The sequence below is a fragment of the Ursus maritimus genome, unplaced genomic scaffold (genome assembly GCF_017311325.1).
Source record: "Ursus maritimus isolate PB19 unplaced genomic scaffold, ASM1731132v1 scaffold_19, whole genome shotgun sequence".
Classification (NCBI taxonomy): Eukaryota; Metazoa; Chordata; class Mammalia; order Carnivora; family Ursidae; genus Ursus; species Ursus maritimus.
The window spans coordinates 48990680-49013476 of NW_024424341.1; the positions used below are offsets into that span (position 1 = coordinate 48990680).

General features: G+C 55.9%; 4 protein-coding genes across 5 annotated transcripts in view; all 4 read left to right on the forward strand.

Annotated features, from left to right (window-relative positions):
• The first annotated feature begins 3757 nt into the window (after positions 1 to 3757).
• On the forward strand, positions 3758 to 8105 carry KLK12 (kallikrein related peptidase 12). The gene is made up of 6 exons (XM_040632981.1): positions 3758 to 3948; positions 4108 to 4163; positions 4628 to 4787; positions 5561 to 5820; positions 6738 to 6871; positions 7769 to 8105. The coding sequence occupies exons 1-6, from the start codon at positions 3920 to 3922 to the stop codon at positions 7922 to 7924; spliced, it is 795 nt and encodes a 264-aa protein (XP_040488915.1). The 5' UTR covers positions 3758 to 3919; the 3' UTR covers positions 7925 to 8105.
• Positions 8106 to 8413: 308 nt separating this feature from the next.
• Positions 8414 to 14458, forward strand: KLK11 (kallikrein related peptidase 11). Of its 2 annotated transcripts, none has more exons than XM_040632986.1 (6): positions 8414 to 9075; positions 10679 to 10753; positions 11213 to 11369; positions 11751 to 12016; positions 12560 to 12696; positions 13078 to 14458. In XM_040632986.1, exons 2-6 carry the CDS (start codon positions 10714 to 10716, stop codon positions 13228 to 13230), a joined length of 753 nt encoding a protein of 250 aa, XP_040488920.1. In that variant the 5' UTR covers positions 8414 to 9075; positions 10679 to 10713; the 3' UTR covers positions 13231 to 14458. The 2 variants fall into 2 exon arrangements, with proteins under 2 accessions (XP_040488920.1, XP_040488921.1); XM_040632987.1 differs by lacking the exon at positions 8414 to 9075 and adding an exon at positions 9846 to 9889.
• A 1201-nt stretch (positions 14459 to 15659) lies between these two features.
• On the forward strand, positions 15660 to 19337 carry KLK10 (kallikrein related peptidase 10). Its single transcript, XM_040633000.1, has 5 exons — positions 15660 to 15783; positions 16456 to 16639; positions 17255 to 17529; positions 17670 to 17803; positions 18301 to 19337. The coding sequence occupies exons 1-5, from the start codon at positions 15693 to 15695 to the stop codon at positions 18451 to 18453; spliced, it is 837 nt and encodes a 278-aa protein (XP_040488934.1). The 5' UTR covers positions 15660 to 15692; the 3' UTR covers positions 18454 to 19337.
• Positions 19338 to 22041: 2704 nt separating this feature from the next.
• The window catches only part of KLK9 (kallikrein related peptidase 9), a 6054-nt gene continuing 5298 nt past the window's right edge, over positions 22042 to 22797 (forward strand). The window contains exons 1-2 of the mRNA XM_040634408.1: positions 22042 to 22598; positions 22770 to 22792. Of these exons, the coding sequence (XP_040490342.1) occupies positions 22490 to 22598; positions 22770 to 22792 (132 nt within the window). The 5' untranslated portion in view covers positions 22042 to 22489. The remainder of the gene's footprint in view (positions 22599 to 22769; positions 22793 to 22797) is intronic.

Consider the following 22797-nt stretch of genomic DNA (forward strand, 5'->3'; position numbering starts at 1 on the left):
GCTTCCATCAAGTGGCCCTGGGTAGCATATCTGCGCTGAGACGTATCTGTGTGCCTTCGCAAGCCCAGGAGTTCTGGGCCTGGGCCGGGCCCAGGGGGTGGGGGTTGGGGGGGACAGGACCTGAAAGTTCCAACCCTCTAATCATGCGTCGGTTCTCCTGAGAATCAGACTGTGTTTTCCTCCAAGAGTCACCTCAGCAGCATAAATGTCTGGTAGGGTTACAAGCAGATTTCGGCTCAGGTCATGAACTCAGGGTCTTGCGATTGAGCCTGGGACAGGCTCCGGGCTCAGTGCGGGGTCTGCTTGTCTCTCTCCCTCCCTTAGCTGCGCAAGACAGCAATGGCTGCAGAGGGCCAGGCTCTGGAGCAGATTTTGGGGCCAGGAGTCAGGGAGCAGTCTTGGGACGGGATGTCTCAGAAGAAGGAAGGGACACTGGGTCCTAGGGAGAATCAGTGTTCCAAGGGTCCGGACCAGAGGACCGGTTGGATGGTGGGGACAGGAGATGGAGCAAGTAGGGTCTGAGAACAGGTTGGTGGGACAGTAAGGGTTTGGGTGATCCAGGAAGCTGTGGGATGCACAGACCTGAAGCCAGGGAGAGACTAAGAGCCATCCTAACCCAGGTGACAGGTGAAACTGTCCCGTATATGCAGTCAGTACAGAGAACAAGGCTTAGGACCGGCCCTGGGAACGCCCTTGTTTGTAAAGGCACCGGGGGAGGAAAAAAGGCCTATTCATAACTGAGAGGCAGAAAGTGGGAGGGAACCCAGAAATGCATGAAGGAGGAAGGGGCAGGCCACGTGGAAGGCTGCCTGAAGGCTGAGTAAGGTGAGGACCAGGAGACCACGGGATTGCTCAACATGGAAGTCTCTGGAGACCCAAAAAGACCACGGCTGTGGAGGGCAAGCTGTGAGTAGATCCCTGTGGATAAGTTTAGCTAGGAAGGATGAAAGGGGAACAAGGTAGGCTCTGAGAGCGGTGGGGGCCACTGGTTCTGACGCAACTCTGTGGTCCCAGTGTCACCCGGCAGAAGGTCAGGCACACAGGGCATCTTGAAAGTTTGTTGAATGAATGCATGAGTGAATGAAGGGGACAGAGAAATAGAAGGGGAGGGAGAGAGAGAGAGAGAGAGAGAGACAGAAGACAAAGAACAGCACCATAACTGATAGTCCTTTGCAGCTGAGAAAAAAAGATTGTCATCTAAGTCAGCTTTGGAAATTCCTTCTTCAGAAAGAAACTGGGAAGGGCAATTTTGAGAGTGTCTGCACTTAATGTACCCGATATCCTCATCTTTTGTTGCCTTATTTGATGATCCCTAGAGGAAGTGGTGTGTGGACAGGGAGCGCCTCCCAGCCCCATCTTTCAGATGAGCAAACTGAGGTCGAGCCAAAGCCTGATGACCCCCCGTGAGTCATGGCATGTACTGAGGTTTAAGCCCGGTCTGTAGGATTCCAGAAGCTATCCTACTTTGAAACCTGTGGGAACATTCATGTTCCTCTGTTCACCCCTGTGCTCATTCAGTTAGCCATTCATCTGTTCATCTGTATCTTTGGACAATGATTAATGAGACAGGCTCTGGAGCCAGCCCGCTTGGGTTCAAACTGCGGTCCTGGCACTTGCCAGCTGCGTGCTGTGGGTGTGCGACTTTGTCTCGTCCTGCCTCAGTTTCCACATCTGTGATGGTCTCCATGCTGTGGGCCCTCGCCCCAGGTGTCGGCATAGCTGAGTTCTCTCTAGGGAACAGGTGGCATGTTGAGCTTACAATGGAGCTCGGGACTTGTGAGCTCATGGGGGGGGTGGGGGGTCCCCAGGGGAGGTGGCAAAGGTGCTCAGAGCTTTCCCTGATTGCGGGAGGTGTGAGCGTGAAGCTGTGAGCCAGTCCATGCCCTCTTGAAGCCTCCAGCTACAAAAGAAGGGACTGGCTTTTTCCAGAAGCCGCAAGCTGCAAGACTGTGTGTCAAAAGAGAACCACTCCCCACTCCCTGCGGCCCCGGCGCCACCAATCTGCTTTTTGTCCCTGTGGATGTGCCTGTTCTGGACGTTTCACATACGTGGGATCATACAATACGTGGCTTTTGTGACTGCCTCCTTTCACTTAGCATACTGTTTTCAAAGTTCATCCACATTGTGGCGGGTGACAGTGCATCACTCCTTTTTCCGGCTGAATAATACTCCGTGGTATGGATAGACCACGTTTTATTTACCATTCATCAAGGGATGGACATCAGCCTCCTGGATACAGTGTCTCCTTTGGGGGTGAAGAAAATGTCCTGGAATTACATTGTGGTGATGGTTGCCCAGTGTGTCAAGTGTGGTGGAAGTCACGGAACTGTGGACTTGATAATGGTTCAGGTGCTAAGTTTTATGTTATGTGAGTTTTACTTTAAAAAAGTAGAGGCAGGGGGCGCCTGGGTGGCGCAGTCGTTAAGCGTCTGCCTTTGGCTCAGGGCGTGATCCCAGCGTTCTGGGATCGAGCCCCATATCAGGCTCCTCCGCTAGGAGCCTGCTTCTTCCTCTCCCACTCCCCCTGCTTGTGTTCCCTCTCTCGCTGGCTGTCTCTGTTAAATAAATAAATAAAATCTTAAAAAAAAAAAAAAGTAGAGGCAGAAAGAGAAGACGATAGAGTGAGTGGGAGAGAGAGAGAAAGAGAGAAATCTGTGCGGGAATCATAGGTGTTTGGGGGTTTTTGCCAATATTTTATTTTATTTTAAAGATTTCTTATGATTTTTAAGTAATTTCTACACCCAACGTGGGGTTTGAACTCAACAACCCTGAGATCAAGAGTCGCACGCTCTACTGACTGAGGCGGTCAGGCGCCCCGCCAGTCTTTTAACATCAGGACATGTCCTACCACAAATTTAAATTTCCAGGTTCTCTTGAAGAGCCATGGGGACCGGCAGTGCTGGTGTGTGGTCCAGAGGGCAGCTCCCGACTGGAGCAGAGGGTGAATTTTATGACATGTAAATCGCATCTCGGTAAAAGCGGAGCCCCCCAGAAATCCAGAAACAGAGAGGGGTTGAGTTAGGGGGTGTCTCAAAACAAATCAAAAGTTGAAGACAGCACAGACTGTCTTGTTCCTGGTTCTCTGTCCCCTGTCCCTTTCTTTCTCCGTGGAAGCCCTCATGCAGAAAAAACCCCACAAACTTTCATGGAATTAGATAAATCGGCCACATGCATATAGGAAGAGTGGGCTTCTTCGCAGGAAACCAGGTGCACTGCACTCTTAGAAAATTCAATTAGAATCAACTCCAGACCTCTTCAGTCTCTTCCTGATAGCTTGTTTCGAAATCTCTTCCTTCTCGTCTCTGTCTGGGCTTTCTCTGTTCTTGCTTTCCCTGCTTCTTCCTTCCACTGTCCTGAGCTCTTAGCTACCCACCCTCCTGCCTATTCCCTGCGCAGGGCAGGGAGGGGCCCGGGTGTTGGCACCCCACCCTCCCCAGCCTTCCTCACCAGGAATCGGGATTAGAACTCAGCTCCCAGATCACCTTGAGTCATGGGTCTCGGGCGCTGGCTTGGAGAGAAATGGAGAAGGAGCGAGGTCGGCTCTTTCCCCCACAACCGTCCTGGGCCCTTCCCCCAACCTCTCCCCCCCATTTAGTTGTAAAGCTCAATTAGGTGCCATTAGCTGAGGAGAGTTTCTACAGGATTAAAGGGTGCCCCACCCCATGTCTTCCTGGTCCCCTTCCCTCTACCCGGAAATTGCATGGGCTGGGACAAAGAGAGTTAAAAGCTGTGTCAGCTGCCGGTCTGGGTCAGACAGACAGAAGGAGGGGGACCGGTGGGGCAGCATGACAGGTGGTTGAGAAGCCAGGTGGACAGTGGGAGAGTTGACTGGCAGGGTGGCAGGTGGATGACTGACAGGACAGGCAGGTAGTGGACAGACAGATAGCAGAGACAGAGAGGCCGAAACTGTGACAGCCACATGGAGGACCCAGCAGGCAGAGGGATAAGGTGAGGAGGGGGCAGGTGGTCACCAATGGGGTGACACCCAAGACAGAGGGGGATGGGCCAGCATCCTGTCCTCTTGGGAGTCGCTGGTGGGAGGGTGAGCAAAGCAAGGGTGGGCTGACAGGGAAAGGGCCATCTCTGAGATTCCCCCACATTTCCCAGGACCTGGAGGCGGGCCACCCTGGGTTCCAGCATCCTGTTCCTCCTCTCTGTTACTGGTGAGTTCCCCAGGGGGACTGGGGCCTCATCTCCCCTTCCAGGTCTGGTCCCCAGCTTGGCACTGAGGAGGGCAGGGGGCTGCCTCTGTGCCTCTGCTCACCTCCAGCTCTCGGGGCCCTGGCACCTCTGTCCCCCTGTATTTTTCAGTCCATCTGTCCTCTGTGTCTTCCTGTCACTATGCCTCTGTCCTTCCCCTCTCTCTCTCTGGATCTCTGTCTCTGTCTCCGTCTTATCTTTAAGTATCTCTTTTTTTCTCTTTCTCTTTCTCTTTGTGTCTCTGGGCTTTGCCGGGTCTTTTCATATTTGTCACTTGGTCTGTGTCTGCCTGTTCCCAACTCTCTCTCAGGGCCTCTGCCCTTCTCTTGCCTCTCTGTGTCTTCATCTCTGCATCTCTCTTCCTATCTCTGACTCCCAATCTCTAGATCTCTGACCCCATGTCTCGGGCCCACACCCCTGTCCTCAGGGCTCAGTCAACCGGCCACAGAGAAGATTGTCAAAGGCAAGGAATGTGCCCGTCACTCGCAGCCTTGGCAGGTGGGGCTGTTTGAGGGTACCAACTTGCGCTGTGGGGGGGTCCTCATTGACCGCAGGTGGGTCCTCACAGCTGCTCACTGCAGTGGCAGGTAAGCCCCTGTCTGGGTGGTCCCTTCCAGGGGTAGGCAAAGGAAAGGTGGTGGGAAAGGGAGCCCTCAGTGTAGGGGCTCAGGAGAGGGGAGTATCAAGGATTAAGGAGATGGTCCTGCAACGAGAAGGTCTGAGGTTAGACCAAGAGTAGGACTTCCTCAACAATGGGCCTGGGGTGGGGCTAGGTGGGGTGGTAGGGTTGGAGGGCAGGAAGGGTCCTGGAACTTGCCCACCTACTTGTTCCCATTCCTTTGTGTTGCCCTTCCTTCCCATATGACCTCTGTCACCATCCCAGCCTTTCTCTGACCCAGTCTGGGCAACCTCTCTGGGCCCCAGCAGTCCCATCTGTAAAATGAGGGGATTGAGCTTTCTAGGTCTGAAACGCCGAGGTTTTTTCAAAAGGGAAGTTTCAGACATGAAGAGGCGGATTGATTCGGGCACAGAACAGAGAGAATCCACGCATTACTCACTCGTTCCTTGAGCTGAGGGTGCTGACAGCCTAGGCAGCCTCTAGGTGCTGGGAACAGAGGAGTGAGCATGACAGTTGGATGTCTCTGCCTCAGCTAAGAGAACCAGAAAGGGACAGAGAAGCAGGGACTTGGGGAGGAGAAGTAGGCAAACGGGAAATGGAAAAATGGTGACAGAGGGGAGAGACAGAGCAAGCTTGCGAGGGAGTTGAGGACAGACGGAGGTGCAGAGCAGCAGAGAGAGGATGGAGGGCCTGGGAGCCAGGGCCCCCCACCCACCCCTGCTGAGCCGCCTTGACCCCCAGCAGGTACTGGGTGCGCCTGGGGGAGCACAGCCTCAGTAAGCTGGACTGGACGGAGCAGATCCGGCGCAGCGGCTTCTCCGTGACCCACCCCGGCTACCAGGGAGCCCGGCACAACCATGACAATGACCTCCGGCTCCTGCGACTGGGCACCCCCGTCCCCTTGACTCGCAGCGTCCAGCCCCTGCCCCTGCCCACCACCTGTGCGGCGGCCGGCACCAAGTGCCAGATCTCGGGCTGGGGCATCACGAATCAACCATGGAGTAAGGGGACATCAGGGTCAGGGTCAGGATGGGCAGAGTCTGGAGTGTAGGGTGAGAGAGCAGGAGGCATGCCATTTCAGCAGAAGGATGGATCAAGGTCAAACGTGAGGACTGTGGTTGGGGTCGAAGATCATGGTGGACCAGGCGTCTTGGGAGTCAAAGTGGTGCAGGGGTTAGGTATAGAGTCAGAAGTCATGGATCGGGATGTGGTTAGAGGCCAGAGTGATGGCAGGGGTCATCAGACTGGAGTAAAAGGCATATATAAATAGGATCTTGGGGTCATGGGTCATGGACTCTAGTGTTAGAGGTCATTGTAGAGTTGAGGATGTGGGATCCAGATGTTGTGCAAGCTGGCCATAATCTGAGGGTGGAAACTGGGATTCGATTGGGGACCACTGATCTGGGATTAGACGCCCTAGAGGTTAGGGGTCATGAAGCCTGGGGTCAAATAAACAGGGATCATAAGTCACTTTGGAGTTGGGACCAATGGTTTATTGCTGACTTTGGAAATTTAAGAGAAGACAAGGAATGTGGGGTCTGGAGACAGAGAGGGAACCTGAGGTCAAGTTGGGATCTAAGTATAGTAAGATTGAAGGTCAAAGGTCACAGCATCCAGAATTTAAGGAGAAAAGTGGGTCTGGATTCATTGCTTCTGAGGTTGGAGGGACAGAGGGTATCTTGAGTAATGGCACTCAGAGTCATTCGTTAAAGGTCCGGGGACTGGGCCAATGAACTGGGGCAAAGGTCACTATGAAAAAAGTCATAAATTTGAAATTCAGAAGTTTGTGGATTGTAGTGGGGAGGGTCATAGGAAAAGGGCAGGGTACAGACTTAGATTTGGCTTCCTTGAGTAGAGGAAGGTGGCCCCCAAGTGGGGAGCTTTGGGAAACCCTGTGGCTTCTATCTTCCACCTCCAGACCCATTCCCGGACCTGCTCCAATGCCTCAACGTCTCCATCGTTTCCAGTGCGACCTGCCAGGCTGTGTTCCCCGGGAGAATCACGGACAACATGGTGTGTGCCAGTGGCAAGGAAGGGGCGGATGCCTGCCAGGTGAGTGATTGAGGGCAATGCATGGTCACCCGGGGTAGGAAGTTGGGGACAGAGCAGGGGGGATGGGGGAGAGACAGATGTGGTCAGAAAGAAGGGGAGGCGCAGGATAAGGCAGGGAGAGCCAGGTGATGGAAGACAGAGAGGGGGGCGTGGGTGGAGAATAGAGAGGGGGAGGGAACAGAGAAGGAAAGATGGGAGGGGCCCAGGAGAAGGAGTGTAAGAGAGGAAGATAGGGGAAGGCAAAGAGCTGGCAGGGATTTGGAACTGAGATGTGTAACCGGTTGTCTCTCCCCATACCATCCCCAGGCGAGAGTGAGAAAATCTAGGATGGAGGCAGGAAAAGAGGCTGCTGGCCTCTCCTGCCCTCGAATTCGGCTACCTCGTTTTTTTGGGTCTTCCAGGTTGGAGGCAGCCCCACCCTACTGGCTAAGGCTACAGCCTTTGTGCCTAAGACAACGTTTATAGATCCCGCCTTCCTTTGCTGGGACTGGTCACTGATGGCAGTGCTCTTTCCCTCATTGGCCAGGACCCCAGCCAATCGTCCTCTATAGAACTCCCATTGTTCCCCACCTCCTTTGCTGGGATTGGCCCTTGAAGATACTCTCTTCACTCACTGGTCAGAGCTCTAGCTATTGTCCTAGAGAGAATACCCTCCCCCACCTTTTATGAAGTCCTGCCTGCCCTGGGATTGGAGCCTTAGGGACAGTGTGTTCTTCCCTGTTGGTCAGTCCCTGCCGTGGAGGGAATTCAGGGAACGCAGCAATGCTCTTCTCTGATAACCAGGCTTGGAGCCTCTGTCTTCAAGACCTGGGAATGGGTTTGGGAGTCGGGGAAAGGTCAATGGGAACAGGATTTCTCCCTTACTCATTTGGTGCTGCTTCTCCTTCTGTATTCCAGGGTGACTCTGGGGGCCCCCTGGTATGCGGAGGAGTCCTTCAGGGTCTGGTGTCCTGGGGGACCGTGGAGCCTTGTGGGCAAAAAGGCATCCCAGGGGTCTACACCAATATTTGCAAATACGTGGACTGGATCCGGATGGTCATGAGGAAGAACTAACCTGCTCCCCCCAGGTCCACCCCTCAGCTTGGGGGCTACACTGACTGACCCTCGGAGCACCAACGCCTCCTCCGTTATCACCCCTGGCTCCCCCTCTTCTTGGGCTGGGGATCTTCTTCGCAGAACTCCAACTCCAGCCAGCCCTTCTAAGTCCCATGGTTGGGGGAGGAAGGAAGGTGTGTCTTCCTGGAATAAATGTAACTGGAGCTATGTCTGTCTATTTGATATCCCGGTGCTGGCTGACACAGGAGGGAGGCCCCTCCATTCCCCTACCCACACATGTAGGAGTAGAGACCACAGAGCCGAGAGTTTTCCCTTAGGGGTCACGCAGGAACGGAGGAGAAAACGTTACTTATAACAATAAAAATGAGGGCCATTTTTTTTCTCCATCCAGCACTTTCGGAACAGTGCCCATGAAGGACCTGAGGGGGGAAAATTAGTGGCCCCAAAATACCAAATGAAAATTGCAAAATCAAATTTCACGACCATTTAATTAAATGTCTATAAAATATAACATTCTTCCACCTAGCCCATTCCAGCCTGGCTTTGCTGGAGCTGTTAGGCACACTTTACATTTAATGTGGGATGTGGGTTCGTTTTAATATGTCTGTGATGATGGAGCACGGGGTGTAGCCTTAGGAAGCTAGAGGACCCAGCCTAGGTCTTAAAATAGTCCTGCCCACCCCCTGGGTTCTGTCTTCACTGCTGGCCAAAAGGTGCAAAGGGAGCTTCTCCCCAGTGAATGGAAGGGGAATTTGGAGTGGGAGAGTGAGGGGTGATGGTGACAGCGTGGGAATACTAGCTGGGTGCCTGCTGTGCTCGGCTCTCCTGGAGTCTTCCTCCCAACCACCCCAAGGCAGGGCTGTCCCCCCATCTTGCAGATGAAGAAACTGAGCCTCACCGGGGTGGAGTTCCTTGGCTCACGTCACTGTGGTAGGAAGAGGCAGAGCCGGGGTTTGAGGCCAGGGCTGGCTGCCTTAGGAACCCATACCCAGTCGTCTTGCCCCACTTCTGGTTAGGGGAGAAAGGAGGGCAAGACAGAGAGGCAGGAGATCTCACTGATAACAAGCAGGCCCGGAGATAGAGGGATCGGCAGACAGGAAATTGAGGTGCTCAGATTCGGAAGTCATCGGACCTAAGTCTCGCAGCGAGTAAGTGCTACAGCTGGATATGGGGGCCCCAGGGTTCCCGGGAGGCAGAAGCAGGAGAGGGGAGCGGAGGGAGGGGGGGCCAGAAGTGAAACCCCAGAGGAGCCCTAGGGGCTGGGGCCTTGCAGAGGGCTGACTCCCTTTCCTGGGCCTTGACTCCCACAGGCCCCAACCTGCCTCCCCCACCCTTCTGTCCTGCCCCTTCGGCTGGCAGCAGCCCCACCTCTGTGACGCCCCAGTTCCCCCCCTCCTTGGAGTGGAGAAGGGAGGGCCCAGAGGAAGCCAGGGGCCCACCTGGGCTTGGGCTGTGGGGACGGAAGGGAAGGGACAGGAGGAGAGACACAGAGCCTGGGAGAACGAGGTGGAGGGAGGCAGAGACAGAGAGAGACACAAAGAAAGATAAAGAATTAAAGGAGTCCTGCAGAGAGAGACTGAGAGAGACACAGAGATAGAGAGACAAAAAGACAGAAAGGCACAGGCACAGAGAGGCAAAGAGAAATATGGCCACAGAGTTACAAGAAGGCAGCAACCGGCAGAGATGAAGAGAGACAGACAGACCCGGAAGGATGTGAGAGAGGGGAGAAACTGCTAGAAGAGGGGCTTGGAGAGGTGACAGGGGCGGGCAGGCAGGCACACACACCCCACCCCCAGGGCAGTAAGGCAGGGCTAGGAGGCCCAGTCATCGGGCCACCCCGCACCTGCCTTCCGCCCCGATGCTCTGACCCAATCTGCCTCTGACCCAAACCACCGCAGCCGCCACGGCCACCGCCACGGCCACCGCCACCACCTGGCACCCAGAGCCCCAGTCCCAGAGCCCGTGAGTCAGGGAGGGAAGGGAAGACCCTCTCACCGGTTCCTGCGCTCCTGGAGCAAGCCAGGCTGCTTCTGCCTCCACACCATTTCTCCCTCTGCTCTGTCCTTCTGGGTTTGGGCCGGTGCTCTCTGCCTCTCTGTCTCTCCAGCTGCTGCCCTGCCCCCAACTTCAGGTCCCACTTTGATAGCCGAATCCAGCCCTCCACCCCACCCCCCTGCAGGCCAGGGCAGCTGAGGGCACTGGCCCTTGCCCTGACCTGCCCCACCTAGTTCCACCTGTCTGTCCTTCGAAGGGGCAGTGTTTCAGAAGGACGGGGCCTGAACCCTGTCTCAGGCTGGGCCCCCTACTGCACCCCGGGCAGCCCTCAAAGGGCCCATATCACCCTGGGGTGGATGCAGAATGGCACTGGTGGGGCCTGGCCACCTCTCAGGTGGGCAAGAAGGAAAACATTCTCCCAGATGCATCTCACAGGTACCATGGCTGACTTAACACAGGGCCAGCCAATCCCTTGCCCCCGCCAAAGCCCCTCCCAGCATCTGCCACATCTTCCTTGGCTATGGCTCTGAGAAGTTTCTAGTTGAGATTAGGCTCCTCCAAGGCCACCTTGACTCCAAAGATTTATTTTAAAGGTTTGGAGGCTGGGACGTTGTGAGAACTCGGGGGGTCCTCCAATCCTGTTGTTTCTCCCTGGGGGGAGCCAGAGCAGGCAGGGGAGGGAGGAGAGGGCATGAAAGAGTCCCTCCCAAGTCTCCCCATGAAGTGATTGGGCCCCTTGTCCCTTCTTGTTCCCAGAAGAACCTGGGGCCTGCCCTTCCCCTCTCCAGGCCATGATGATTCTTCAATTAATCATGCTTGCTCTGTTGACAGGTATGGTGGGGGATGGGGGAGGGCAGGGGCCTCCCACTCCAATCGCAAGGATCCCTCAACCCTCTATGTCTGGATATTGACTGAGCCAATGCTGAAAACACAGAATAACCCATAGGGCATCTAAATGGATATAGGAGCCATAATAAGGTCCCGAATGCCCCTTGCTGGGCCAAGAATAACACCTTTAGATGCAGGAATGGGGAGAGGTCAAGGAGCGTCCCGGGGGGAGGGGCAGGGCAGCTGCAGTGGGGCCGGAGACACTCAGAGTAGAACAGTAGCTACTGACCACCCCGTATGGAAGGATTTCAATCATTTAATACCTGGCTCACCCAGACAGTGCATCCTCGCGGGGTGCCAGGCTGGCACCCAGACCACCCACCCCTTCTCTGTTCTCCCCACCCCCACTTCTGGGACTTGTCTCACGCCTGAGCCCCCTCTTTTGCCCTCACTCCCCTCCAGGGCATGTAGGGGGAGAGACCAGGATCATCAAGGGGTACGAGTGCTCTCCTCATTCCCAGCCCTGGCAGGTGGCTCTGTTCCAGAAGACAAGGCTGCTCTGTGGGGCAACCCTCATCGCTCCCAAATGGCTCCTGACAGCCGCTCACTGCCGCAAGCCGTGGGTGCGGGGGCTGGGGTGGGCCGGCAGGGGGCTGGAGACGGAGAGATGGATGGAGAGGGGCTTGGGGGCGGGGGAGGATACGATGGGGTCCAAGATGGGCATGGGTAGGGTAGCGTGGACAATGGACACTGAGATCGGAGGGAAAGATGGAAGGCGTCGGACCTGGGATGGGGCTGGGAAGGGCGTTGGGTGCTGGAATGGGGATAGGGTTGGGAAGGAGGCTTGGGTGGGAAGTGCGGATGAGGTCAGAAGTGGGGCTATGTTCCTTTGTTCTCTCAGGTGCTCTTATCCCTTCTCCCTCCTCCACGTCTCTCCCGACCTGCCCTCTCCTGCCTCTCCCCGACCTTCCATCTCTGACCGCCATCTCTCCCACCTCAGCCGATACATAGTTCACTTGGGGGAGCACAATCTCCAGCGGCGGGATGGCTGTGAGCAGACCCGAATGGCCATGGAGTCCTTCCCCCACCCAGACTTCAACAACAGCCTCCCCAACAAAGACCATCGCAACGACATCATGCTGGTCAAGATGGAGACAGCAGCCTTCATCACCAGGGCTGTGCGACCGCTCACCCTGTCATCACGCTGTGTCACTCCTGGCACCCGCTGCCTCATCTCCGGCTGGGGCACCACGTCCAGCCCCCAGTGTAGGGGCTCCAGAGGGGGACACGGAGGGGGGGCGGGTGATCCCGATTGTGGAAGAACAGAGGGAACCAGAGGAACCTTCAGAAGGGAGGGTCCCAGAGTACGAGAGTACGAGAGGGGGCTCCCTGGGGGTGTCAGTAGTGGGATAAGTCAAAAAAAGAAGAGGGGAAATGTAAGAGCAGGGGAGGGTGGAGACTAAAGTCTGGGCCTTGGGGTCAGACAGACATGATGTGTGAGTCCAGATCCTCGCTGTAGGACCTCAGCACGTGGCTTTACCTCTCTGAACCTTGGTTTTCTTCTCTATAAAATGAGGATAATCACGCACACCTACCAGGGCTGGATTAGAGATAGTGCGGACAGAACGAATGCCATAATACATTTACTCGCTCGCATTACCAGTGCTGTTGCTACAAGCACAGAGATGAGTTGGCTGCAAGCAAGAAGAACAGGGACTGGCTGTGGTGTGGGTGCAGAGCGGGCACAGCAGTGTGGGGAAGGGGACCTGGGGCCCTCGTTTTCCACACCCCTTCATGCCGTTTCCACAGTGCACCTGCCCCATACCTTGCGATGCGCCAACATCACCATCATCAAGCACGAGGAGTGTGAGACGGCCTACCCAGGCAACATCACAGACACCATGGTGTGTGCCAGTGTTCGGGAAGAGGGCAAGGACTCCTGCCAGGTCAGGGGGCAGGGCCTGGGTTTCCAACCACATCCCCATTCCCGTCTCCTACCTCTATGTCTCTTCGTCTACACCTGCAATCTCATTCCCAACCCTGACTCCGTCTCCCCCTGCGACCCCAACTCCATATCCACCCCTAGTTCCCATTCCTAACTTCCACGGGACCCCGGCTCCACCCCTATTTCCAGCCCCAATCGTCCCCTGATAGCTCCAGCCTCGTCCCCAATCATCTCGCCAACCCCATCCTTAATCTCTACCCCACTCCTAACACCATCCCTACAACATCTCAGCACCACCTCCTCCCTAACACAGTGCCCAACTCTGCCCCCCTCCCATGGCCACTCCTCCTTTCTGACTGGTTATCTCTCTCTCCATACCCAGGGTGACTCTGGGGGCCCTCTGGTCTGTGACGGGTCTCTTCAAGGCATTATCTCCTGGGGCCAGGATCCGTGTGCTGTCACCAAAAAGCCTGGTGTCTATACAAAAGTCTGCAAATATGTAGACTGGATCCAGAAGACTATGGAGAACAACTAGCCAGGACCAGCCCAACACCCCGATCCCTACTTGGAGACGTGGCTCTTGCTCATTTCTGTTAATCGTCAAGCCTGAGCGAGGACACCTTTATGTATTTTCAGCCTCCTTGACGATGAGAGATGTTGTAGCTTAATAATCAACTTGGGGTTTGGAATCAGTGAGGCCCGGGTTCAAATCTTGACTTGTACTAATTTGTGATTCTGGGAGACAGAATAGTTGTTTGGTTCTCTGTTGTATCCCCAAGCCCCAAAGACAGTTTCTGGCTCTCACCAAGGTTTCAATAAATACTGAATGAATGAATGAATGAATGAATCTTTGGATTGCTTACTATATGCCGGACCCCGATCCAAGGGCTTTTAAACATATCAACCAACTGAATCTTCACAAAGATTAAGTGCCATTATTATGCCCATTTTGCAGATGAGGAAACTGGGCACAGAGAAACAAGTCACGTGCTCAGAGTCCCACAGCCAGTAAGGAGACGAGCAAGGAATCTAAAGCAAAGTCTTGTCTTTCCTTTTCCCTTCCTTCCTTTTCTTTCTTTCTTTCTTTTTTTTTTTTTTTAAGCAAGGTGATTTCTTAATTACCAAGCGAAACTGCCATCATTGAGGCTCGGTTTTCTTATCTGTAAAATAAGCCACGTTGCACATAATTAAGACCTAAGACAAGGAGCTCTCACTGTTTTCCTTTCCAACTTCCAGGCGCGGTAGTTCCTCCAGGACCTGTGCTGGCCGGTGCCATAGCCACTAACCACATGGGGCCGTTTAAATGAAAATGACCAAAAATCAGAAAAGGAATTCTTTGGTCATGCTCCCCACCCAGCGCATGCTCTGTAGCCGCATCTGGCTGCTGTCCTGAGTGGCTCATACAGGGCACTTCCACCGTTGTAGAGAGTTCCACCGGGTAGTGCAGAGCCCAACAGCCTCAGGAGTTAACTCAGTTCCCACTGGAGAGGATGCCCCACAGCTGGTCCAGAACTCAGGATCTTTTTCGACGTCCTGCTCGCCTTTCAGGGGAGGTTGCTGGCAGGAGGAGTCAGAGCCCAGAGCTGGAACTGGGGCCTCCCGTTTGTTGGGTAGACTTGCTGTGTGACCTTCTGTGAGTCACTGCCTTCTCTGAGCCTCGGTTCCTCACCTGAAAGGAGGGAGTTGGTCCAGGTGATACTGACCCTCCTCTGTGGCCTTGGCCTCCCATGATTCATGGGCCCGTGTGTCACCTGAAGGCACACTGATGGCAGGGAGGACGCGATGTGAGCACACTTGGGTGTGATGTGCAGCGCCCCCCCCCCTCCAGCAGGAGGAAGAGGGGTGCTCGTCACTGGGACACACAGTGAGCCCACGGCTCGGGCTATGGGAATGGGCTCAGCACAGAGCTTCGCGCTGTCTCTGGTGCTCTGTCTCGTTCTCTCTCTGCCCCCTTTCTATCGCTGTGATTTCTTCTTTTCCTTGTCTGGGTGCCTCTGTGCCACTTTGACTCTTTCCTTCCATCTGTCTTATCTCTCTGCCTCCCTCTCTCCTGGCCAGCATTCTGGCTTTTCTCAGTCCCTAAGTATGCATTTCCCTGTTTATTTTCCTCACTCTTGGTCATCATCGCCTCTCTCCAACATTATCTCTGAGCCCCTGAGGCTACCTGGGAACATGGCATCCTCTCTCCCCCCACCTGAGAAGACTTTTTGAAACAGGAGACCTGGGGAATCCCCATGGAGTCCAGCTCCAAAAAGGGTGTTTGGGGCTCTAGAAGAAGCCTGTATTCCCGGGGCCGCTCCCAGGGCAGGAATCTGGGGCCCAGGTTGGGTGCCAGTCCCACCCACAGCATAATTAGGGAGAGGGAAAGGGAGGGAGTGAGTCCCCGGGGGGGAGGGTGGGGAAATTTCCGGGCTCTTCGAGGTTAAAAGGGAAGGCCAAGCCAGGGGTCCCAGGGCTGAGGATTCCAGCGGCCCACTCGGCGGGGTAGACGCACTTCTGGGTCTCCTCCCTCCTTCCCAGCAGCGACTCCCAGGTGAGGAGGGATGCACCTCCCCCTAGTAGGGGCGGGTCGCGAGAGCATGGGTGGGTACCTTCGGGTCTCGGGCAGCCCTGTTTGAGCCTCAGTTTCCCTATCGATGGCGCGCGCCTCTGAGCTTCGGACCCCCGCCCACCTGTGCAGGAGGGCGAACCCCAAACGCTGCTTGACGGGCAGTCCAGGAAAGCTCGGGCTGGGACCTCGCTCCCCCTTCGGGCATTGGTAGGTCAGGAGGACGCCACGAGGGGCGTCATTAGGGTCATTGTGCCCATATCGCGTGTTCCGGCCCGAATCTCCCATCCGTCCGTCCGCCCCCGAGGTTGTGGGCCGAAGGTTAAGCGGGTCTCCGCGGGCTGGGTTGGCCCAGGCCGGGCGGACCGGCGAGGTGGGGTGGGTGTGCGGGTGTCTCTGACAGGGCATCTGTTTTAACTCGTCCTCGCCCCCCAGCCTCGGTCCTGGCCATGGGACCCCCGCACCTCCACCTGTGTACCGCCTCTGGCACCCGGGCCCTGGCGAGGCTGCTGCTGCCGCTGCTCGTGACGCAACTCTGGGGTGAGGCGGGGGACAGGGCTTGGCGGGAGGTTCCTGGTAGGGTGTGCTTTCATCACCAAGCCCGCGCACCACTCCTCCTCTGGGGACCCCAGCACCCACCCGCCGATCCGGAGCAGGCTCGCCCCTAAGTCAGCCCCGCCCCTCTCCGAGCTCCGCTCCAGGGGGTCCCGCCCCCCGCATTCCGCCTGCATCCCTACGCCTTTCTCCGGGGTTCCTTTCCCAGCCCCTTACTCACCCCGGCCCCTCTCTCGGTCTCATGCTGTCCCCGCCCCTTCTTGCTCCGCCCATTTCTCCCCAGTCTTGCCTCGGTGCTTCGGCCCTCGCCCCTCTCCACCCGCTGCGCTGTCCCCGCCCCTTCTCCTCAAGCTCCGCCGCGTTCTATCCTCGCCCCCTGGTGGCCCCGTCGCCTTCCATTCCCGCTCTGCTCCGAGCGCGGCGCTCTGTCCCTGTCCCTCCAGACGCACCCAGTTCGCTCTCCTCACTCCAGTCCGCTCGATTCCTTCCTCCTCCTTTCCCGCCGTCCCTCTCCTCCCACTTTCATTCGGTTCCTGCAGGACACCCAATTTCCACCCCCTCCAGCTTCCCTGGTTCTGGCTGTGGGCCCCCCAGCTCCGGCCCTAAACTCAGCCCTTGTCTTGCCTGCTCTGATCTCCACCCCTTTTCTTTTTCCAGCCGCGGAGGCGGTGCTGCTCCCCAGAAACGACACGGGCTTGGACCTCGTGGCCTCGGGCGCTCCATGCGCACGCGGTTCGCAGCCCTGGCAGGTCTCTCTCTTCAATGGCCTCTCGTTCCACTGCGCGGGCGTCCTGGTGGACAAGAGCTGGGTGCTCACAGCTGCGCACTGCGGGAACAGCAAGTAGGGGTAGCTCCTCGGGGCAGCCACGGAGGGGCTGTGGAGGCAGGCCCCGGGGTGGGGGCGGGAAGGGCTGCCGCACTTGAGTCCATGTGGGAGTCAGTTCTGGAGGGCTTCCTGTAGGAGGAGGGGGGGTTGTGCTGTGGCCGCCAGGGGGCGGTGTGGTCCTTCTAAGCGTTTCTGGGCCCGTCCACCACCCCGTCTTGTTGATACTCCTTGGGTTCCATTGAGGGGTAGATAGTTGTATGCAACTGGGAAGTCAGGGTCTGGTGTGGTCAGGAATTTAGAACTAAGGAAATTGTTCACCTCATGAGTCTCCACTGAGGGAGGAAGGAAGAGGGCTTACCCAGGTGGACCCCCAGCCCTCAATTCTTGCAGAACTCAGGCACCCAAACACCCGATCGTTCTTACCTGTGTCCCAAAAACGTAGGTCCCCAGCTCCCTTCTTCGCCTGCCACCTCCTCCCTCAGACCAGAAGTCCTCACCCTCAGACCCCTCCTCCCTCAGACCCAGGAGTCCAGGCTCCTACCCGCTACCAGTATCCTCCTTCCCAGGGACTCAGAGTCTGGTCCCAGTCCCTAAGAAGCCTTTGCCCCCATATATCTCTTCCCTCCCTAGTCCTCTGTGGGCTCGCATCGGGGACGACCACCTGCTCCTGCTCCAGGGCGAGCAGCTCCGGCGGACCACTCGCCACGTTATCCACCCCAAGTACCACCAGGGCTCGGGCCCCATCCTGCCAAGGCGGACAGATGAGCATGACCTCATGCTGCTGAAGCTGGCCAGGCCCGCTGTGCTGGGGCCTCGCATCCAGACCCTGCGTCTGCCCTACCGCTGTGCCCAGCCTGGAGACGAGTGTCAGGTTGCTGGCTGGGGCACCACGGCTACCCGAAGAGGCAAGAGCTGGGGGTCCCTGGGAAATACCTTGAGGTCCAGGACTTTGGGTCTGAGGGAGGAAGGGGTTGAGGGCATAGACTCCTGGGTCCTGGAGGATTAGGGGCTGGCCCCGGGTTTACCTTCTGTTTTCTCCCATCAGTGAAGTACAACAAGGGCCTGAGTTGCTCCAAGGTCACTGTCCTGAGCCCTAAAGAGTGCGAGGTCTTCTACCCTGGTGTCATCACCAACAACATGATGTGTGCGGGACTGGACCAGGGTCAGGACCCCTGCCAGGTAGGGACTGACCGGTTTGGGTCTCTGACTCATGGGAGCTAGCTTAGGGAAGGTATGAGAAATCAGAAGGCCCCGGGCCCGTCCCCAACCCCAGCCCAGTGTCATCCCCGTGTCTGACTATCTCCTCGGCTCCCCCTTATTCGTTCCCACCCACTTCCCACCCCATCCTCAACTGCATTCCCATCTTCAGGCCATTCCTAAACCCCGACCCCATCCCTACCTCTCCACCCGCCTTCATCCCCTTGCCTGCCACAAGCTACAATCCCAGCACCATCATGTTTCCATTCTTATCCCTCCACCTGCTGTCCACAACCCCCAGTCCAGCCCCATCCCAACCCAAGCTCATGCTTAATTCCAGCCCCACCCCAAGCTCATCTTTACCCAAACGTAACTCCAGCCCTGCCCAAACCCCTCCCTTCCCCATCACTCTCCCAGACCCCCAAGGGGCAGCCCTTGGGTCCATGTATTTATTTGATCTCTCCTCCTCCCACCCCCAGAGTGACTCTGGTGGCCCTCTGGTCTGTGATGAGACCCTGCAGGGCATCCTTTCATGGGGCGTTTACCCCTGCGGCTCCGCTCAGCATCCAGCTGTCTACACTCAGATCTGCAAATACAGCTCCTGGATCGAGAAAACCATGCGCTCCAACTGACCCAGAGGCCCTGCCACTCCACCAGCCGGCCCTTGCTCCTTCCTCCGCATTTGCAGGGGCTGGACTCTCCCCCTGCCCCGTTCGAACCGCCGTCGCCCATCCACACCTGCTAACATCTCTCCTCTTCCTCCACCTCCCCCCACCCACTGCCACTGTCTGCGCACTTTGAAGCCAAAGGCCCAAAAATGGTGGCAAAATTTAATTCAAGAGAAGTGAGGAAGCTGGTGGTCACGCAGTGTCTGAGAGAAGCTGTCACACGCTCACCCTGCCTCCCTCTGCTTCTCCCTGCTGTGTGAACTCGTGCAAGCTAAGTATCCTCTCTGGGCCTCTATCCCCTCCTGTGGAAAACCAGGACAATGAAGTGCCTACCTCACAGATGCATTGTGAAGAGACATCACATCACCCGTGTGCATAGGTTGCTATGGTAATTATCAGTAAAGCATTAACGCAGGGGGTAGTGAGCCCTGATAAATGCTACCTGTTGTCATGATCTGTGAACGGGTCCTGGTGAGAATGACTCCATGTCCTGGAGAGAAAAGCACAGGGGTAGCCCCCAGTCCCAAGCCCCCTCGCCCCATCCTCAGCATCGCCATCCCTCAGGGCTGATGGGAGAATCACATTCCCCACCTTCCTCTCAAGTTCCGTGAAGCTCCCCTTAACCACTTCCTTCCTCCCTCCCACTGTTCCCCATGTCTGGGTCCACCCAACACCAGTTCCTCCTGTCCCAGCAGGAGCTGGGCCACCTCTGAGTCATCTGGTCCCTTCTCTGCCCTCCTGGGGCCACTGGAACCCAAGGGACCTCACCCCGGATTCATCTCAGCCTCTAAGACCAGAGGAACCCTCCCCGCCTTAGGTGCTAAGTTCGTGTAAAGAAGTCCTCTGAGATCTAGCCCCTCACCAACCGCAAGCTGCAGTCCCGCTCCACTGTATCCCCGTTCTCCTCTGATCCAACACCCATAAGCCCCAGCCCACCGCCATCCCCACCCTAGCCCAAATTGGCTTGGAAATTTCACCCTGAAAATTCAGAAGGAGAAAGGTTCTCTTCCTCTCCCTGGAAGTGTCTCCATGTAAATATTCCTACGCTGGGGGGTGCTCTACACGGCACCCAGGCAGGGCTAACGGATGTCTGGGCACCTCCATTTAGCCCGGACTGGGGAGACGTAACCTCAGCTGAACATACACAACAGAAATGTCCCATCCAGCACCGGTTGCCCTTGTTGCGCTTTCAAACGCCAATTTACCGAGCACCTGTTATATGGCAGGCCGAATGCTGGGCACACAACCACAAGGTCCTTGCCCTTGTGGCACACAGTCTCCGGCTCCCTTCCTCTGTCCCCATTAGCACACCCAGGAAACGCCACTCAGGCATATCAGCTGAGTTTGTCATGCAAGACTCAGAAGAGAAGGAGGTGGGAACTCGATTCATTTTTTAAGGCACAACGCCGGTTCCTTTAGTCATCACGGTACAAGTGTTTACTGAGCTGTGTCCTACTCTAGGTCCTGGAGATGAATCAGCCCAAGCTCTACCCTCAAGGAGCTGCTAGTCAGGTCAGGGAGACAGGCAAGACTTCCATTCTTGTCATTCAGGTTTCTATTCAAAAGTCACCTCCTCAGAGAGGCCCTCCAGGATTGCCTCAGCGAAAGGGGTCCCCTGCCCTCATCAAGACAATGATCCATTGCTCGGTTTATATCTTTTGCAGCACTTGTTAGAGCTGAAATGACCTCATTTACTTGTCTACTGCATAACGGTCTGTCCCCTCTCTCTCCCGATTCAGTCCGTGAAAGCAGGGACTCTGATTTATTCACTGTGAGTTTTCTTAAGTACCTGGTACAGTGCCTGGCACGCAGAAGCTGCTCAATACATCATTGGATTAACAGAAATTGATCAGTGCTGCACCAGATGGAGGCACAGGGTGCCCACAGTCCATGGACTCTTTCCGAAGGAGTCAGGGAAGTCTTCTCAGATCAGGGGACATTTGCTTGGGGTTTAAAAGGATAAGTAGGAGTGTACCAGGTAGAGAAGGAAATGGATTTCTGTCACTTACTTTGTGACCTTGAGAAAATTACTGAATGCTTTCTCGACCTCAGTTTTCCCCTCTGTGGAACAGAGATCGGATAGACTCTTGTGAGAATTAAATGAGATGATACAATATAATATGAAATGCTTACCTGCCAGGCACAGAGTACGGTCAATAAAGGTAGCTATCAAGGGGCGCCTGGGTGACTCAGTCAGTTGGGCATCTGAGTCCTGGTCTCCGCTCAGGTCTTGATCTCAGAGTCCTGAGTTTGAGCCCTGCGTTGGGCTCCATGCTGGTCGTGGAGCCTACTTTAAAAAAAAAAAAAAAGTAAATAAAATTTTTTAAAAAGGTAGCTATGGAGATGTTATCAGAAGCAGTTAGTATGGCACATAACCCATAGTGTCTCTGGTCTTCCATCCCTGTCTGGAGAGAGAGAAAGACACCCTACAACCAAGAGCGAGGTGTATTATAATGGGGGCGGTGCAGGGTTCTGTAGGAGACGGACAGACTTTCTGCCTTTGTCGAATGCCTCCCGTGTGCCGGGCACTGTTGTGTTTCCTATGGATTCACTCAATCGCCCCCCAACCTGGATTATTATTACTTCTTAATAGATGGGCCAACTGAGAGGGGTCCAGTGACTTGCCCAAGGTCACACACCTAATAATTGCCCGCATTGAGAGTTGCACCCAGGTGGTCCATTTCCAGAGTCCATGCTCTAAGCCACTACACCAAGTGACACACTCAAGGGGAGCCCAGACTCAGAGTGATAATCAGGCTTATAGCAACAGAAAGTGGAGGAGTCTCTGAGTGTCCAGGGGAGGAAAAGATGCATTCTTCCTTGAGAAATCAGGGAAGACTTCCTGGAGGAGGGGGCATTTAGGTTGAATCTTGAAGGATGAGTAGGAGTTTACCAGGAAAAGAATATGGAGAAAGACATTCACTCATTTAATTAACATCTCCTGAGGCCTCCTGAGAGCTCAGCCCCGAATGGGTGATTCTGGGGACACAGAGATGAATCAGAGCTGGGCTTGGCCCTGCAGGGGCTGCCCATCTGATGAGGAGGAGGGATGAGGAGAGAGGCAGGTAGGATGGCCTGATGGGAAGGACAATGGTGGGGAGGAGATGAAAAAACAGGGCAATGTTCTCAGGACTTGGCCCAGATCTGGTGGTATTAAGAGAAAAGGAAAGTGCTTTATTCCAGGCAGGCTGGGCATGTGGGTCTTGGGTGGTAGGGATATGAAGAAGGGGGTAGAGTAGTTTATGACAAGAGTGAGTCAATTCAGTTGGAACCATATTTCCTCAACCTTCTAGGAGAGGCTTTTGTCCTTGGAGGAAGGGACCCACGTGCCCGGGGCAGGGAGGGCTCTGTAGGGGGTACACACGTGTGTGGCTCTTGTGGTCTCTGCCTTGCTCAGTCTCTGTCTCTCCCTCTCTCTCCTTCCCTCACCCTGGATCCTTCTGTACCGCTGTTCCTCTCTCCTTTTTTAAATTTTCTCTCTCTTTCCCTGCCTTGCCCCATCTGGCCTGCCTTCTTCCTATTGAGTCTCTGTTCTTTCTCCCAATCCTCACCTGCTTTTTTGGGGGGAGGGGTCCTGCTGCCTATCCCTCCAGCCTGCCCCAGACACAGGTCCTAGCTCACCACAGCTTCATTCAAGATAAACCTAGGACCCAGCCTTAGGGATCGTCTTTCCCTCTTCCTCCTCCAGACCAGCCTTAGGGATCGTCTTTCCCTCTTCCTCCTCCAGACCACAGAACATCCCGTATCCAGGTCCTGCATCCCAAGATCATGGGAATGAGGGTTCCCCTCTCTGGAGATCCCAGGAGGACTCCGCATCCCAGGGCTCCTCCCCCGTTCAGTCCAGCCCTGGCCCAGCTCATCCGGCTCAGGGGGGGTCTCCCTGCATTGCCTCCATTTCCAAGGCCCCCAGTCAAGGCCCCAGGGCTTCCCCCTCCCCCTGGGACGTTTCCCAACCCAGATTAATCACAGGGGCGGCCCCAGAGAGGAGGAAGGAGATGGCATGGCTTACCTTCAAGAAGCACAGGGCAGCCTGAACGCGTGCTCAAGACCCAGGCACCCCGAGGTCATGAGGCTGGGATTCGTCTGTTCTCTGCTTTCTCTCCTGGCAGGTGAGGCTCCAGCCCTCGGTCCCGCTGCCCTTCCGCGGTCCCGGGAGCCCCACCAGGCAGCTCGCCCTTGACCTCCCAGGCTTCCGCTCTTTCCTGCTAGGCGTCTAGCCCGTCTCCCCCAGCCCTCCCACCGTGCCTGTCAATGACCCCTCTGCCTCCACCTCACCCCAGGGCATGGCTGGGCAGACACCCGAGCCAT

What these genes read in the sequence shown, in the direction of transcription:
- KLK12 (XM_040632981.1), top strand. Translation starts at nt 3,920, where the DNA reads ATGGAGGACCCAGCAGGCAGAGGGATAAG. An exon ending in GTTCCTCCTCTCTGTTACTG is followed by an intron (nt 4,164 to 4,627) that starts GTGAGTTCCCCA and finishes CCCTGTCCTCAG; the next exon opens with GGCTCAGTCAACCGGCCACA. An exon ending in GCTGCTCACTGCAGTGGCAG is followed by an intron (nt 4,788 to 5,560) that starts GTAAGCCCCTGT and finishes CTTGACCCCCAG; the next exon opens with CAGGTACTGGGTGCGCCTGG.
- KLK11 (XM_040632986.1), top strand. Translation starts at nt 10,714, where the DNA reads ATGATGATTCTTCAATTAATCATGCTTGCTCTGTTGACAG. An exon ending in GCCGCTCACTGCCGCAAGCC is followed by an intron (nt 11,370 to 11,750) that starts GTGGGTGCGGGG and finishes CTCCCACCTCAG; the next exon opens with CCGATACATAGTTCACTTGG. An exon ending in CACCACGTCCAGCCCCCAGT is followed by an intron (nt 12,017 to 12,559) that starts GTAGGGGCTCCA and finishes CCGTTTCCACAG; the next exon opens with TGCACCTGCCCCATACCTTG.
- KLK10 (XM_040633000.1), top strand. Translation starts at nt 15,693, where the DNA reads ATGGGACCCCCGCACCTCCACCTGTGTACCGCCTCTGGCACCCGGGCC. An exon ending in CACCACGGCTACCCGAAGAG is followed by an intron (nt 17,530 to 17,669) that starts GCAAGAGCTGGG and finishes TTCTCCCATCAG; the next exon opens with TGAAGTACAACAAGGGCCTG. An exon ending in AGGGTCAGGACCCCTGCCAG is followed by an intron (nt 17,804 to 18,300) that starts GTAGGGACTGAC and finishes TCCCACCCCCAG; the next exon opens with AGTGACTCTGGTGGCCCTCT.